The following is a 16,348-nucleotide window of genomic DNA, read 5'->3' as shown; positions in this document are numbered from 1 at the left end:
GGAAAAAATGTAACAATTTTGTAAATTTTAAAGTTAAACAATTCTATCTAATGCACTTTGAGTTCAAAATTAAGAGCTCCCATGCTCTTAACTAAGAAAACTCAGAAAAAAGTCAGAAAAAAATGAGTGAACTGACTTTTACCTAAAATTTGTAGGGAACTCAACCATCTTTTTATTTGTGGTATACTATCTTAGTCTAAATTACATTCACACTAGTGTTTTAGAAAGCCAAACAATGCTAATTTTGACGGAAACGATAGTAGAGCAGTAGAGGAAAACTCTAGCTTCAGTGAAAACAGGTTTACAAAAACGCGTCTCACTACAAATCTAATGCTGTAATCATCTGCCGCGAAAATAAAGCATAACTGGTGGCTGTTGCATTCCCAAATCCCTTATGTGGTTCCAAACCCATAAGACCTTCATTCATCTTCGGAACACAAATTAAGATGTTTTTGATGAAATCTGAGAGCTTTCTGACCCTCCATAGACAGCAAGGGTCCTACCATGGTCAAGGTACAGAAACGTAATAAGGACTTGTTAAAATAATCTATGTGACGTCAGTGGTTCAACCGTAATTTAATAAAGCTACAAGAAAACAACATCCTTATTACGTTTCTGTGCCTTTACCGTGGTAGTACCCTTGTTGTCTATGGTCAGAAAGTCTTATGGGTTTGAAACGACATGAGGGTGAGTAATTGATTACAGAATTTTCATTTTTGGGTGAACTATCCCTTCAAAAAGAAAATAAATGAAAAATGAGAAGTAGCATGAACATATGACTTTGCGTAACTACTCTGGTTTGCCTAACATCAAAAAGCCTATATTCAACTTATTTTTTGAAAAAAAGATCAAGGAAAATTTAAACTTTCATGATATGACCACTTGAAAAAGTGGTCTAGAACCTTTTTTTTTTGCTGACTGTGGAATATCCAAAGCATGTCAGCTTATTATCAAAGTGTTTTTCCACACTCAATGCAAGTCAGCATCATTTAGCTTTTTCAGATCCTGTTGTGCAAGACCTTGACGAAACGGGTCATGACTAAGGATAAGAAAAATCATCTGGCGGTCCGTAGGCTCTGAGAGCTGGCTCCTTTTGATCATGTTCATTAAACGTGGATGGCATGAGTCCTTAAGCTAGGTAGACAAGAGACACCGTACAAAGCGATGTTCAGCTTTCAACCTTCATAAACAAGGTGGCGCGTGAACTCTCCAATCCAAAGCCTAATTGAAAAGAAGTGGCTAATCTCGGCAGCATGTCAAACTGTCCTTTTCTTACCCACCATCCCTTTGAAGGTGGAGACGAGGTAAAATGTTATGCATACTGATAGACTCCAGCTTCTCTGGAATCCCCCCCCCCCCTCCTCTCCTTTGCTCCTTCTCTTCATCTCTCATATACTAGGCCCTCAAGACTTCTTGGCTGCTGTGATATGAATTAAAGATGAATCTTTCTTTTCCCTCTATAACTTTCTTGCTCAGATACTCAGTGTCCTCTGATACTTTTTCTCCTTCAAAAATGGATTCGTGTTTGGCGTACTGGCAGAAATTAGTCAAGCCTCTATCTAGACTTGACTTGAAGGCAAGCATAACTACTACTATTGCTCATACTTGGGCTTAGGGACTTGAATGAACTCCTAACCCAAAATATTACACCTTAGCGTGTAACTCATCCCGCACTACTTGTGCTACGGATGTAAATGTTGGCTCAAATTGTGTCTTGTTAAGAAGAGTTGTGCTGTGGAGTTCAAATTAGTTCTGAAACGGGAGCAAATTATTATGTGTAAGTTATAGTGGAAGACATATGTGCACATATGTCTTATATGTCAACCTGGACCACTATTGACCCCTATGACCAGGGTAAGCTGAATAAATAAGCTTTCCATTGATGTATGGTTTGTTAGGATAAGGACAATATTTGGCCGAGATGCAACTATTTGAAAATCTTGAATCTGAGGGTGCAAAAAAAATCAAAATATTAAGAAAATCGCCTTTAAAGTTGTCCAAATTAAGTTTTTAGCTATGCATATTACTAATCAGAAATTAGATTCTGATATATTTATGGTAGAAAATTTACAAAATATCTTAATGGAACATGATCTTTACTTAATATCCTAATGATTTTTGGCATTAAAAAAAATTAATAATTTTAACCCATACATTGTGTTGTTGGCTATTGCTACAAATATTCCTGTGCTACTTAATGACTACTTTGTGGTCCAGGGTCACATATTTCCTGGTCAGGCTGGTCTTTTGACTGGTTTTAGATGAGTTTCGAACACTTTTCAGCTGGTCAGGCAAGGAAAGCTATTTACTGACCAGTTAAACCAGGTACGACCAGCCCAGATAAGACCAGAAGACCAATATATTCTGGTTTAAGGTACAAATTTGGGGATGGACTTTTAAAGTGGGCTGCATAACATTGAGCCAAAAAATAGTGAACACTTTAAGCAATTGCATAGTAACACCCTGGCAACCACCAACAATATCCCAGCAACTACATGGCAACGTTAAAAAACGCCTAGAAAATACGCTGTGACAGATCATGTAGCAATATTAATGCATCATGCTATTGAGTTCTGCATGGAAAGCACCACGCGTTTTCTGCCGAAAATGTAGGTGTTATTGCATCAGACGATTCTTTATTTTCTCTCTGTTTTGTTCAGAGGTTAATAACCCAATGTAACAGCTGACGCTTGTGACTTTCGAGTGGTTGATTAAAGCGGTGTCTGTTTTCTCGGTTTCATCAGTAAAACCAGAAAGGCAACAGCTACAGGCATCATGCATAATTTAGCACCTAACTTCTTCACATCTCTATTACTTTTTACCAGCGCTCTCATATTTTCTCACACACGCACACTTTCTGTTTCCCCACTTACCCTCTCCCTCTCTTTCTTTCTATCTATCTCAAATCTCGATAATTCCGAGGAACACTGCATGTGTTCTCATGTCATCTTGCGGCTCTCAGGATCGGCCAGTAAACAGTGAGTCAGACACCCAAAGGCTGCAAAGGATTTTAATGATAACAGGAGCCCGCATCTGGCGCACTTTGGTACGTTTTATCAGCCGCCGTTCTTGCGTGTGCCGCTCGTACGCTGACTTTTCTGAAGTAAACTCCAGTGTTATTGCGTGTTACTTGGTCTCAGACGCGTGTCTTTTATTGCACTGGACCAAAGCCTGGCAGTCTCACTCAAGCATCCTTCACTGGCTGTGTGAAGGTGGCAGGACTTTGAAGAACAAAAGAATGTGTTTGAAGCCTGTAGTCTTTGTGCTGCATGGTGATGTGCAGCAGTAGGTATTCTCTGTGGTGTTTTTCTGTTAACTTAACATTTGTCTTCTCTCTCTCTTTTCTCCCCTTCTCAATATCTCTCTCGATCACCCATCTGAATCACCTCGTCTCTCTGGTTTCCGCTAACGCTGACTATCTTGCTTTGCCTTCTGACTCTTTTCCTTCCTTTTCATGTGTTGCTCAACTTTCCATGCCCTTCTCCCTCTTCCTTACTGTCTTTTCCCGTATTTTCGCTTCCTCCACATAACTCTCTCCATGCACGTTGCCTCCACTTTTCTGACTTTGCTGACTAACTTTTTTCCCTGTTGTCTACGTTCTCACCCTGTCCCTCCATTCTCTCTATCTCTTTTCAGCAGGTGAGGGGGTGCCATGCCAGCTGCTGCTCCCCTGTTGCTGCTCCTCGCCATCTTGTGGTGGCCTCTGGTATCGCCTCTGGCCCCCGGTCATCTTCAGAGCCCCCCTACATTCATCTCCCTTAATGGCTCCCGCCTCAATCACCTCCTGCTCGACACCCATTCGGGCCACGTCTACGTGGGGGCGATAAATGTGCTCTATCACCTCTCCCCAGACTTGCAGCTTCTCTCCTGGGGCCAGACGGGGCCTAAACTGGACAGCCCGGACTGCCTACCCCCCATCGATCCCACCGATTGCACCCAGGCAGAAACTACAGACAACACCAACAAGCTTCTGTTGTTGGAGGAGGTCAAGAACGGGGATCCACTCAGCCTGATTGTGTGCGGGACGGTCCTGCAGGGCATCTGCGAGAAGCGAAGCTTGGAGAACGTCTCCCAGGTGCTGTACAAGACCGACAACCCCGTAGACACGCAGTATGTGGCTGCAAACGACCCCCGAGTGTCCACAGTTGGAGTGGTGGTGGAGCAGAAAGGTGTTCTGCTTATGCTTGTTGGACGAGGCTACACCAGTAAAGGACCTGGTGGGATTCCGCCAATCACGATGAGACGCTTAACCCCAGTCGCCCGACACTCTGCTCCGGCATTCTCCCATGAAGAACTTGGAAAGCTTGTTGTTGGGAGCTACTCCGAATACAACAACCACTTTGTGAAAGCTTTTCGCCACAACAGCTATGTCTATTTTGTGTTCTCTCGACGCGATGTGTGGGGCAAACGAGAGTATAGGACATACGTTTCAAGACTCTGTGCTGGCGACCCCAATTTCTACTCATACGTGGAGGTACCGCTTTCCTGCGGTGGAGGATATAATCTGGCACAGGCGGCCGTACTTGGCTCTCACCGTGAACAACCTGCGCTGTTCGTGGCAATGGCCATGGGGCAGGCGTCGACTCCCACGTCCACAGACAGGTCGGCTCTTTGTGTGTACAAGGTTGAGGACCTGGATAAAGCCCTGCATGGAGCCCAGCTACTGTGTTACACACAGGAGGGCAAGGATGCCAACAACAAGGAGAAGGCGTATATAGAGTACGAAGTGTCCTCCAGTTGTCTGAAGCTCCCGCAGGTAAGTTGTTGGCCTGTGTTTGTAGTCATTCCTCAAAGAGGATTACAACCCCCTGAAATTCATCATGTTGTTCTCAAAGGGCCTTTGATTATGTGCCAGCTGTAGTTCCCTAAACCCAATACACCATTCACAATCAGTTCCACTTTAGACACCTCCAAAAAAACAGCATAATTCCAACATTAGCCAATGAGATAGTGGTTTATGCTGTTTTTTTGCGAGTAGCTTGCTCTTAGGTATCCGCTTATATTGCCAATCTTAGTCAGTCTTGCCCACCTACCTCAGCATGGCTTCAAAAGACTTTCTTTTAGCAGACGGAGGGAGTGGCTCTGTGAATGTAGCAGCTTTTTAATGAGGGTTAAACCCACAGCTAAAGAGCGATAAGTAGGAATATATAGCTAAGGGAAGCCATAAGATATCTGCCTATTAGCTGGGTCGTGTAAGACAGCATGGTGTGTGGTTTCTTGGCGACAGATCAGGGTCAGCTGGGGCTTTTTTGCGACAGGGGTGCAAGTCTGGGCGAGTGGCAGCTGCCTGAGTGCTGACACAGATTAGCGTCCAGCTGCCTGCGCCAGCGCTAATCCGCACAGCATAACAAATGCAGTGGTAGCTCACAGATTTCTGCATGTTGCAGGGCTGATTCTAAATCTTTACATCTTCAGTTTATGAAACTGAACGTTTATTTGTCTGTAATGGCGACTTAGCATAACAAGTAGTAGCAAACAGGTTTTTGTTAGCTGTACAGTGGATTGTGTAGTTTATGGTTTGTTTTAAGTGTGACAAATGAGTACTGGAGAGTTTCTCAGAGCGAAATCTAAAGAGGTTTTGTTTGAGTGAGATGGAAGGGGAGGGAAGGAGGTATGGGGACTAATGGAGATTGGGTAATGTTCTATTCATGTGTCTGTTGCAGTGTGGAAGGGGGTAGTGTGTGTTACTGTGAGCCTGGGAATGAAAAGAAGTGGTGTCTGTGTGTGTGTGTAGCCTCTGGGAGGTGGTTAAATCCAGCTTAACGCCGCAGCTGGTTTGAGTTCCGCTGACCCACATCCTCTCTGGGCTTGCCGCCCCAGTGGCCAACACACACAGAAGCCCACTGAACCTCTGACCTCAAAGGCACAATAATGTCACAACTTTTAAAGGAGTAGTTCACTTCCAGAACAAAAATTTACAGATAATGTACTCACCCCATTGTCATCCAAGATGAAGTCGTTCAGTCGTGAAGAAATTATGTTTTTTGAGAAAAACTCCATATAGTGGACTTCTATGGTGTCTGTGCGTTTGAACTTCACAAATGCATTTTAAATGCAGCTTCAAAGAGCTCTAAATGATCCCAGACGAGAAATAAATGTCTTATCTAGCAAAACAATCGAAGAAGGTCAAACACCCTTTACAAAAAAGGTAAAACAGCGATGTGGGGTGATTTTGAAGTTGGAGGAGAAAATGAGATGAGTTTTTCAACATACCCTAACTGTCTTGAACAGAACTGCAGTATGCATGTGCATGGCAGAGCTAGACAGGATGAGCACGTGAGGTTTAAAAGTATATAAATTTTAATTTTTTTTAGAAAATGACTGAACGTTTCGCTGGATTCTTCCTCAGCTGGGATCGTTTATTGCCCTTTAAAGCTGCATTGAAACTGCATTTTGGAAGTTCAAACTTGCGGGCACCATGGAAGTCCACTATATGGAGATAATTCCTGAAATGTTTTCCTCAAAAAATAATTTTTTGACTAAAGAAAGACATGGACATCTTGACTGACAACGTGGTAAGTACATTATTCGTAAATTTTTGCTCTCGAAGTGAACTACTACTTTAATGTGTACGTTTCACTATATTTAATATGTGACCCTGGACCACAAAACCAGTCGGAAGGGAAATTTGAACACTAAATAAAAAAACTTTCCATTTATGTATGGTTTGTTAGGATAGGACAATATTTGACTGAGATGCAACTATTTGAAAATCTGAAACCTGGTGCAAAAAAGTTTAAGTATTGAGAAAATTGCCTTTAAAGTTGTCCAAATGAAGCTCTTAGCAATGCATAAAACTAATCAAAAATTAAGTTTTAATATATTTACAATAGGAAATTTACAAAATATCTTCATGGAACATGATCTTTGCTTAATATCCTAATGATTTTTGGCATAAAAGAAAAATCTATAATTTTGACCCATACAATGTATTGTTAGCTATTGCTATAAAAATACAGTGCACATCATAAATGAGTACACCCCCTCTTAATATATATAAAAGATGTATTTTCTTAATGATCACTAATATAATTCATGGAAAGATGGCAATATTTAAATGTATTAAACATATACTTAATAAAAACAACAAAATATATGCAATATTTCCTGTAATATAAGTAAATTAGCCAATTTTGTTTAAATAATGGAATGCAAAAATGAGTACACCCTATATGTAATTCAGCAAATGTATAATATTCTAGTACTTAATATGTCCTCCAGAACATTAAGTATACTGCTCTGACCCTTCTTGGCACTGAGTGTACAGGTTCATGGCAAATTTTCACATCTGTCCTGTTTAACTCCTGGAGGACGACCTCCTTAAATGCCCTGGTCTTTAATGGGGAGTTTTGCTTAGCTCGTCTCTACAGAATCCCCCACAGCTGCTCAAGAGTGTTAATACTGAGTGAAATACATGTCCACTGAAGGATTTTCACCTTGGGAGAATAAAGATCCTCATTGTCATGCTGAAAAAATGCCCAATAATGCAGGGAATGAGGGGAGGGGAGCATCTGCAGTTTCAGTTTTTTGTATTCCATCACACAGTAGTGTGTGAATTCATGACAGCACTGATAAAGCACAGCTCCCTCACACATCCCTGTAGAAGAGCTTTACTACCACTGAACGTCACTGTAGGTACCAGGCACTTCTCGCTGCACTTCTCCTGTAGCAACACCAGAACATTTTGGATGCTTTTGAATCCAAAATGATTGACTTGGTCCCTTGACACCAGAATATGGATTCCCAGAAGTCTATATATTGTAAATATGGGCCTTTGAAGAGGTTAAATTAGTACACACAGCCGTTGTTCACTGACGAGCTGCGCACATTCACACTGATAATGAACATTGATTTGCGCAGCTCGTCGGTAAACAACGGCTGTGTGTAGTATATACGGCTCAACGTGAAATCACGCACCTGATGGCATTTATCGCTGATTACAGAACCGGCTTTACTGACAAAATCACTGATTAAGATCGGCCGATTCGTATCGGTGCATCCCTAATTAAAACAATAATTTGGTATTCCTCTTGTACCACGGTCCTCTTTTCTGCTAAGAAATAAGTCACCTGGCAGTTCTCTCCCAAGTGGTTTCATTGTTGACAGCATGAAGTCTGTGTATGATTCAGTAGGCTATAAAACGCCTTTAACTTTCTGTAACTTGTCTTTAAAAGTTTTTATTCAGTAGAACTACCGGTTCTTAAAAATAGCTTTAAACCTACACTTTTGTTTCTTTTTTTAGTTTTATTTAGTAACTTTCAGGAGGGTGTACTCATTTTTACAACACAACATTTTATCACTTTGATAGGAAAATCTTAATTTGCTAAATAATTTTGACATTCTTCTTTGGTAATTGATCAAGCAGGCCTGTTGGAACATTATATCTCCAAAGAATCCTAATATGTCTTTCAAGTGAAGAGTAATTGCTCAATTTGTTAAGTTTTAGAGGGGGTGTACTCATTTATGCTGTGCACTGTACCTGTACTACTTACGACTTTTAGTGAACGTGTCATAAAAGTTTAAAAAAATCAGGAATTGATGATATAATAAACTCTAACTTAAACACTTACTTTATACTGCTTCAAAACAGTGTGAATTAGCATTTATGAATATTTTAATGGTTGTTTTTTCCCTAAGCAATTGCAATGTATGAGAACTACAACCTGGAATGACTTCAATTTCGTACTGTTCCTCACATAGCATTATCATATGAATTTAGAAGACTTGGAATATAACATAGGACTTATCATACTTTCATGGTTCTTTTGAAGCTTGAATGCTCCAGTCCCAGTTAATTTAATTTTATGGGAAAAAAGCGAAATTTTTCATTAAGCACACAATATCCAGGAAGAGGAAATGGGGATCAGTTCTTGTTTGATTCTGACTTTACAGTCTTGATGTTCAGTTGCAAATTTAACAGTTATAGCCATCTCAATAATTCATAGGAAGTACTGCAGAATGGATGGCTATTATCTAGTTTCCAAAGCTGTAGGTGTGTTTGATGTTTGTGTATTTGACCTCCTTTGACTTCAGTTGTGTGCCACTGTTCCGCTGTCCTGTGTGGCCACTCCCCTTGGTCTGTTAGATGAGGTATTGTGTCTGTTCATCCACTGACAGCTGCAATTCCAGAATAGCGGTAGGTCAGGACACGCAGACCCACGGCTGGCTCCAGTGAGAGTGCATCTGAAAATCACTCCCAGCCATTGAGAGATGATGGGTTGGGTTTGACAGACACCATAATAAAAGCAGCTGAGCTTTTTTAGTATTGATTTTTATGCACACTGCAAGGACAGGATGTTTCTGGCCCTACCCAAATGTTCATAGTTGACTTTGGGAACTTTGTGCTTACCCAGATTTAGAGCCCATACTTAATATTCTACTTGCATTTTGGGTATTAATTGTTCATAATGTGTCGTCTCGCAGGGTTTTTGTCTCAGTATTGTAAGCATGTGGGCACACAGCTGTCTGTCTGTGTGATTAGCTCAAACCTCATTATTTCCAAAACATTTAACATTCATTAATTCCTAAACTGTTTATATACCGTTTGACTGAATTCCAAGTACAGCCAAGTTGCATATATGTGACCCTGGACCACAAAACCAGTCATAAGGTTAAATTTTACAAAACTGAGATGTATACATCATATGAAAGTTCAATAATTAAGCTTTCTATTGATGTATGGTTTGTTTGGATAGGACAATATTTGGCCGAGATACATCTATTTGAAAATCTGGAATCTGAGGGTGCAAAAAAATCTAAATACTGAGAAAATCACCTTTAAAGTTGTCCAAATTAAGTTTTTAATGCATATAACTAATCAAAAATTACATTTTGATATATTTACAGTAGGTATTTTACAAAAAATCTTCATGGAACATGATTTTTACATAATTTCCTAATGATTTTTGACATAAAAGAAAAATCAATAATTTTGGCCCATGCAATGTATTTTTGGCAATTGCTACAAATATACCCCAGCGACTTAAGACTGGTTTTGTGGTCCAGGGTCACATATTAGAAACTTGCATGCCATTGTATGTAAACTACCTGTCAAAAGTTTGGATATACACTACCAGTCAAAAGATTTTTTTATGTTTTTTAATGAAGTCTCTTCTGCTCACCAAGTCTGCATTTTATTAGATCCAAAGTACAGCAAAAACAGTACATTTTGAAATATTTTTACAATTTAAAATAACTGCTTTATATTTGAATATGTTTTAAAATGTTGATTTCAAAGCTGAATTTTCCAGTCCAGTCACGATCCTTCAGAAATCATTCTAATATTCTGATTTGCTGCTCAAAAAACATTTATTATAAATTGTTAAAAACAGCTGAGTAGAATTTTTTTTCAGGTTTCTTTGATGAATATAAAGTTCAGAAGAACAGCATCTATCTGAAATGGAAACCTTTTTAACGTTATAAATGTCTTTGTCATCACTTTTGATCAATGTAAAACATCCTTGCTAAATAAAAGTATTAATTTTTATAATTTCTTTCCTCCGAAAAAAGAAAAATTATACTGACTCCAAGCTTTTGAACAGTATAGTGTATAATTTTACAAAAGCTTTTTATTTCAGATAAATGCTGATCTTTGGATCTTTCAATTCATCAAAGAATCCTGAAATGTACTTAACTGTTTTAAATATGATAAAGAATAAAAAATGATAAAAATCAGCATATTAGAATGATTTCTGAAGGATCATGTGTCACTGAAAACTGAAGTAATGACGCTGAAAATTTAGCTTTGATCACGGGAATAAATTACATTTTAAAATATACTCAAATAGGAAGCAGTTATTTTAAATAGTAAAATTATTTCACAATTTTACTGCTTTTGCTGTATTTTGGATCATATAAATGCAGGCTTGGTAAACAGAAGAGACTTAAAACATTAAACATTAAAAATCTTACTGTTCGAAAACTTTTGGTGGTGTACCTACTTATAAAATATTTTTTTGAGCATCTTGCTGTCTATATTTGAGCTCTTTCAGCCAACTTAATGAGGTGCATCCTTGGATGCTTTTTAAATTTATTGACGTGTAATGTATGCTGGGTGCTTGCTGGCAGCTTTTCCTTCACTATACAGTCAAACTAATAAATGTACAATTTTATATTAGTCTTCAAAACTACTAAAGTGGTTTTCAGATTCAAGTGTCCAGTCTTTTAACTAGTATTGTGATTTAATGTACTGTTAGAACACTGCATCTCTCTTCCAATGGTTTCCTCCCTACTGTCACTCTCAGTAAAGGTAGACCGAAATTGAGTCCTCTGTGCAGTAAATAAAGTTGTCAGCAGTGGCGTATAATCAGTTTATGGGTTGGGAATCGAGAATGGGTTCTTATTCAGAACCGCTATGTATAAATATTCCGGAACCGAGTGGTTTTCATGACATTCGGCTCCGTTTACAGTCTGCATTCTTCTGCTAATGCAGACAGAGCACCGTGCTAAAACCGTACTGACAGTTTTCATGCACCATTGCTTCACCACTATTGATTTTAAAGTGGCAAAATATCACGCTTTAGCCAAGCTGTGAGCTTGCAGGCTGAATTTAATATGATGAGGGAGAGGAAAACTGTTGAGTTCATGTCAGTTCACATCCCTAATTACTTTGCATCATAAACTATGTATGATAAATGTGTTTGATGATGTTGTTTTTGGGCTCATGCAGGACTCTCTGAACGAGTACCCATGTGGAGGTGAGCACACGCCCAGTCCCATCGCCAGCGCCATTGCTCTTGAAGCCACGCCTGCTTTCACCTGGACTCCTCCCATCACTGCTGTTACCACAGCAACTGAGGTCGGCCACACCATAGTACTCCTAGGAGATAAAAATGGAAGGTTGCACAAGGTATGACTTACTGTTACCTATTATTAGCCATGCAACACATGCTGTTTTTCATCTTGCATCATGCTTTGGCACGAAACCTGCAACTTTTGTGTTAGCAGCACAAATCCTTAACCATTAAAAACCCACTATCAATCACTGAAGCGTAATGGAAAAAATCAGCATGAACAAGTGAATTTAAAAGGCTGTTTACCATCATTAAAGACTTCTTTATTGAAAAGCAAACATGTGGAGTAATCATAATCTGTCATTAAGCACTAACTCTCTAGTAATGAGCAAACCACCCTACAGCATGGTAATATTGTGTTATTAAAATCGGTTGGTTCAGTCAGAGTTCAGATAGTGTGTTACATTATTTATCGGGACAAAGTTTTGGGGAGGCATTATAGCAAGTTCTTGCTGCTTTTTTTGCAGTTTAGATACTTTTGTATCCTTTATTTGAGGCCTACGGTTCAAGGCCACTGAAATTGAGACTATTTAAAGATTACCTTTTGAAGCAAAAGCTGCTATTTAAGCCAAATGGACAAGAGAGTGCATGCATGTCTTAAGCCCTTGTGATCTTAGAGGTGGAACAGTGCAGAATTAATTTATGAGTCATTGAAGGAGAAAAGAAATGCATAATGAGCAGCTCTTATTCTTGGCATGCTAGGATTTGGTTTCAGTTGAACCAGTCGTTCACCCAAAACCCATCACTCCAAAACCTGTATTACGTCCTTCCTTTCATGGAAAAGACAATTTTAAAGAACCTTCAAGCAGATGTTTTCTATATGACAACAGACCTGTTAAGCACCATAACAGTGGTCCATAGGACCATAATAAGCTTTTTTTTTTCTTTTTTTTTTTTTACAGACAGTCTTCCCTTTCTGCAAAGCTCTGATATGGCACTGAATTTCAGGTTGAGAAATAGAGTGCCTTGCGAAAGTATTCATACCTCTTAATTTAACCCATTTTATGTTGCTGCCTTATGTTAAACTGCTTTAAATGACCTATTTTCCCACATAAATTTACACTCCATACACCATGGCAAAAAACAGGTTATTAACATCCTTGCAAATTTATTTAAAAACTTTGCATAAGTATTCATACCCTTGTCTGGTACAGTTGACATTTAGCTCAGGAACCTTCATATTGCTTGTAGATGTTACTACATTTCGAGTAGAGTTAACCTGTGGCAAACTCACACGTCTTAATAAATGGTCTAACAGCTAAAAAATATATTAAAGCCCTGAGGTGAAATAAAACTGCCTGTAGAGATCAGTAACAGGATTACATCAAGCCATACATCTGGGGAAGAGTTCAGAAAAAAATCTGCTGTACTGAAGGTTCACAGAAGCATGTAGTCTCCCTTAATGGAAGAAGTTTAAAACAACCAGAATTATTCCTAGAGCTGGACTCCTGGTTAGACTGGTGACCAAGAACCTGATGGTCACTCTAGTTGAACTCCATGATCATATGTGGAGATAGGAGAAACATACAGAAGGGCACACAACACTGCAACACTCCACCAATCTGGGCTTTATGGCGGTGTGGCCAAACTCAATCATCTCCTCAGGAAAGATACATGAAAATTCACTGGGAATTTGCAAAAAAAAAAAAAAAAAAAACCATAGACTGTGAAAAACAAGATTCTTTGGTCTGAAAACCTCAATTCCAAACTATTCATGTTTGAAAGAAACTAGGCACTGCTCATCACCTGCAGATTACAAAAGTGTACTGGTAGCAGCCTCTTCCTGTGGGGCAAGGACTTGTCAGAGTAGAATAAAAGCTCAATACACCAAAATATTGAGATGAAAACCGAGTCCAGAGCATTCAGAACCTCAGACTGGGCAGAAGGTTCACCTTCCAACAGGACAAAGTGGCTTATAGACATCTCCAACCACAGCCTGGGCTTGAACCTAATCATATATTTCTGTAGAAACCTGTAAATGTGCATCTGCCCCCATTCAAGCTGACAGAGCTTAAGAGGTGAAGAGGTGAGGAGAGGAATGGGAGATGATTGCCAAATGCTGATGTGCAAAGCTTGTCGCATCGTGTCCCAAAAGACTCGTAAAAGTGCTTCAGATAAGTACTGAGTTATGCAATGTACTTATTTCGTCCTTGCTTTGTCATTACGGTGCATGGAGTGTAGATTGATTTGGAGGAAAAAACTAATTTAAACCAGTTTATCGTAAGGGAGCAACAAAAAAAAAAAAAAAAAAAAACATGAAAAAATTAAGTGGTATGAATACTTTCGCAAGGCACTGTAGTCATGCCAAGTTAAACTTTTTAGTAAATAACTTAAACAGCCAGAGGCTTTAATAGACTTGGAATAAACCACAAAAAGATTACTAAATAACGATTGCATTGTTTTGTTTTTTTCAATGAACTATTCCTCTAAGATCCTTCAGGCAGAAGATCCCTGTGCAACATTGATTCAGACTTAGGAGAAACATTCAGTTTACTGCATGACAGTATATTCTAGGCATTTTTAGGGGTGAATATATTTTGATCTGCCAATTTTGCCTACTTCCAATCTGGGAATGTCGGGTATTTACGTCTCGTGACTGGCCCAGTCTGGCCCGGGGGTGGTGTGATTGTGTGTGTGCATATAGGAGGGAGTTTGTGTGCGAGCGGCTGCCTCATCAGCATGAGAGGACATGTTCTGAATGCTTATTGCAAGCGCCTTGGGGAGAACCGATCCCGAGGGAGCCGGTCACATGCGGTGCGCTCTGGGTCGGCTGATAGGGGTGGCGGCAGCCGCACTTGGAGTTTTTCATCCTTCAATCCCCTCAGGTGCTGTATGAAATATTAACGGCGAAACTCTGAAACAGCAGCTTGTTTACCGCCCAAAATTCTCCTCAGGCAGAACTTATCACAGACAGCCCACGGTATCACTTTCCCCTGCCTGCAAGATGCTAAAAAACACACCGGGCTGCTGAGATTGCAACTCGCCGGACGTGTGTGTCTTTTGTATATGCATATGTATGCGAAAGCATTGATTTAGCGATGCTTGCTGTTGTTCATGCTTTTGAATAAACCGCTAATTGTAAGTATTCAACTTGAGTGCATAATGTGCCCCGCAGCGTTTGTGCTACAGACATGAGTGATACCTTAAATCATGTGGTTTGTTGCGGAAAGTTGTGCTTCATGTGCTTTTGTTTTTATTGCAGGTGTTCTTGCATGCAAATGGCACCGGTACCAAATATGACACAGTGGAGGTGGATGCAGAGAGTCCCATTAACGCTGACCTGCTGTTGGACTCCACCAAACAGAACGTCTACGTATTAACTGAAAGAAAGGTACGGGAGACAAACAACTTCCTTTCAACTGCCAGCAACTGAAACAAATGACATCTGTTACATGCGCACTCTCAAAGGAGTGATTACACGTTTACTTTGACAAACATCATTTGAATGACAGATTCTTGCTTGAGATGAAAGTCTAGTTTTGTTTTTTGCATTGTGAAGTAATTGCCGGTGGATTCGTCTTGGCAGCCAATCGTAATCGGAGATTGTTTTCACACTGTTCCCTCATGCAAAAGTTGCGTCCTCTTGCGTTTTATCAGTTTGCAATGCGAGAGCGGTGCTCTGGGCCTCTGATTTGTGTATGTGTGTGTGTTTCAGGTTACAAAACTCCATGTCGCTCAGTGTGAGAAGCATTTAGACTGCCACTCCTGTCTGTCTAATAGAGATCCCTACTGCGGCTGGTGTTCGCTGGAGGGCAGGTACTTGAGCTCACCTGACTGCTGTTACACATCACCGATTGCTCTTTCAACACTCCTTTCCCATCAGGCCGCACCCCTCGTTTTACATAAACATTGCCTTTAATCATATAAAGATCATTTACATAGATCATTTTAGATAGTCAGAATTTCTTCAACGACTTCTGCTTCCACAGAACAGCAGTTGTGTTATCGGTTCAGCTATTTTGGGTTATTTATGTGACTGTTTTTGTTAGGGGATTGTTTTAGGGATTATTATGAGTCTATGATTTAATATTACACTACTGTTTAAAAGTATAGGCTCAGTAGGAAATTAATGCTTTTACTCAGCAAGAAAGCATTAAATTAATCAAAAGTGACAGTAAAACATTTATAATGTAAAAAAATATCTCTAGTTAAAGTTAATTGTTTCAAACATTCTATTCTTCAAAGAATTGTGAAAAATTGCATCAGTTTCCACAAAATTATTAAGCATCACAACTGCTTTTTAACATTGATAATTAGAAATGTTTCTTGAGCAGCAAATCAGCACATTAGAATGATTTCTGAAGGAAAATTACATTTTAAAATGTATTGAAATAGAAAATGGTTGATTTAAATTAATAATAATATTAATAATTAACAATAATAAATGCAGTCTTGATGAAAATATGTTCCAAAACATTTAAAAAATTGACCAAAAACTTTTGAACAGTTTTTGAACAGTAAGATTTCTATAGTTTTTTTTTGTATTGTCTTTTGCTTACCAAGCCTGCAGTTTGGTTTTATCCAAAGTACACCAAAAACGGTACAACTTTAAAATA

General features: G+C 39.3%; 1 protein-coding gene across 1 annotated transcript in view; it reads left to right on the top strand.

The window, feature by feature from the left end:
- Nucleotides 1–3,652: 3,652 nt before the first annotated feature.
- Nucleotides 3,653–16,348, top strand: part of plxnb3 (plexin B3) — a 46,438-nt gene continuing 33,742 nt past the window's right edge. The window contains exons 1-4 of the mRNA XM_073819878.1: nucleotides 3,653–4,756; nucleotides 11,669–11,848; nucleotides 14,995–15,123; nucleotides 15,448–15,548. Coding sequence (XP_073675979.1) covers nucleotides 3,653–4,756; nucleotides 11,669–11,848; nucleotides 14,995–15,123; nucleotides 15,448–15,548 — 1,514 coding nt within the window. The remainder of the gene's footprint in view (nucleotides 4,757–11,668; nucleotides 11,849–14,994; nucleotides 15,124–15,447; nucleotides 15,549–16,348) is intronic.

The sequence above is a fragment of the Garra rufa genome, chromosome 15 (genome assembly GCF_049309525.1).
Source record: "Garra rufa chromosome 15, GarRuf1.0, whole genome shotgun sequence".
NCBI lineage: Eukaryota > Metazoa > Chordata > Actinopteri > Cypriniformes > Cyprinidae > Garra > Garra rufa.
Note: the sequence above shows the minus strand (reverse complement) of the source record. Positions and strands in the feature narration are given on the sequence as shown.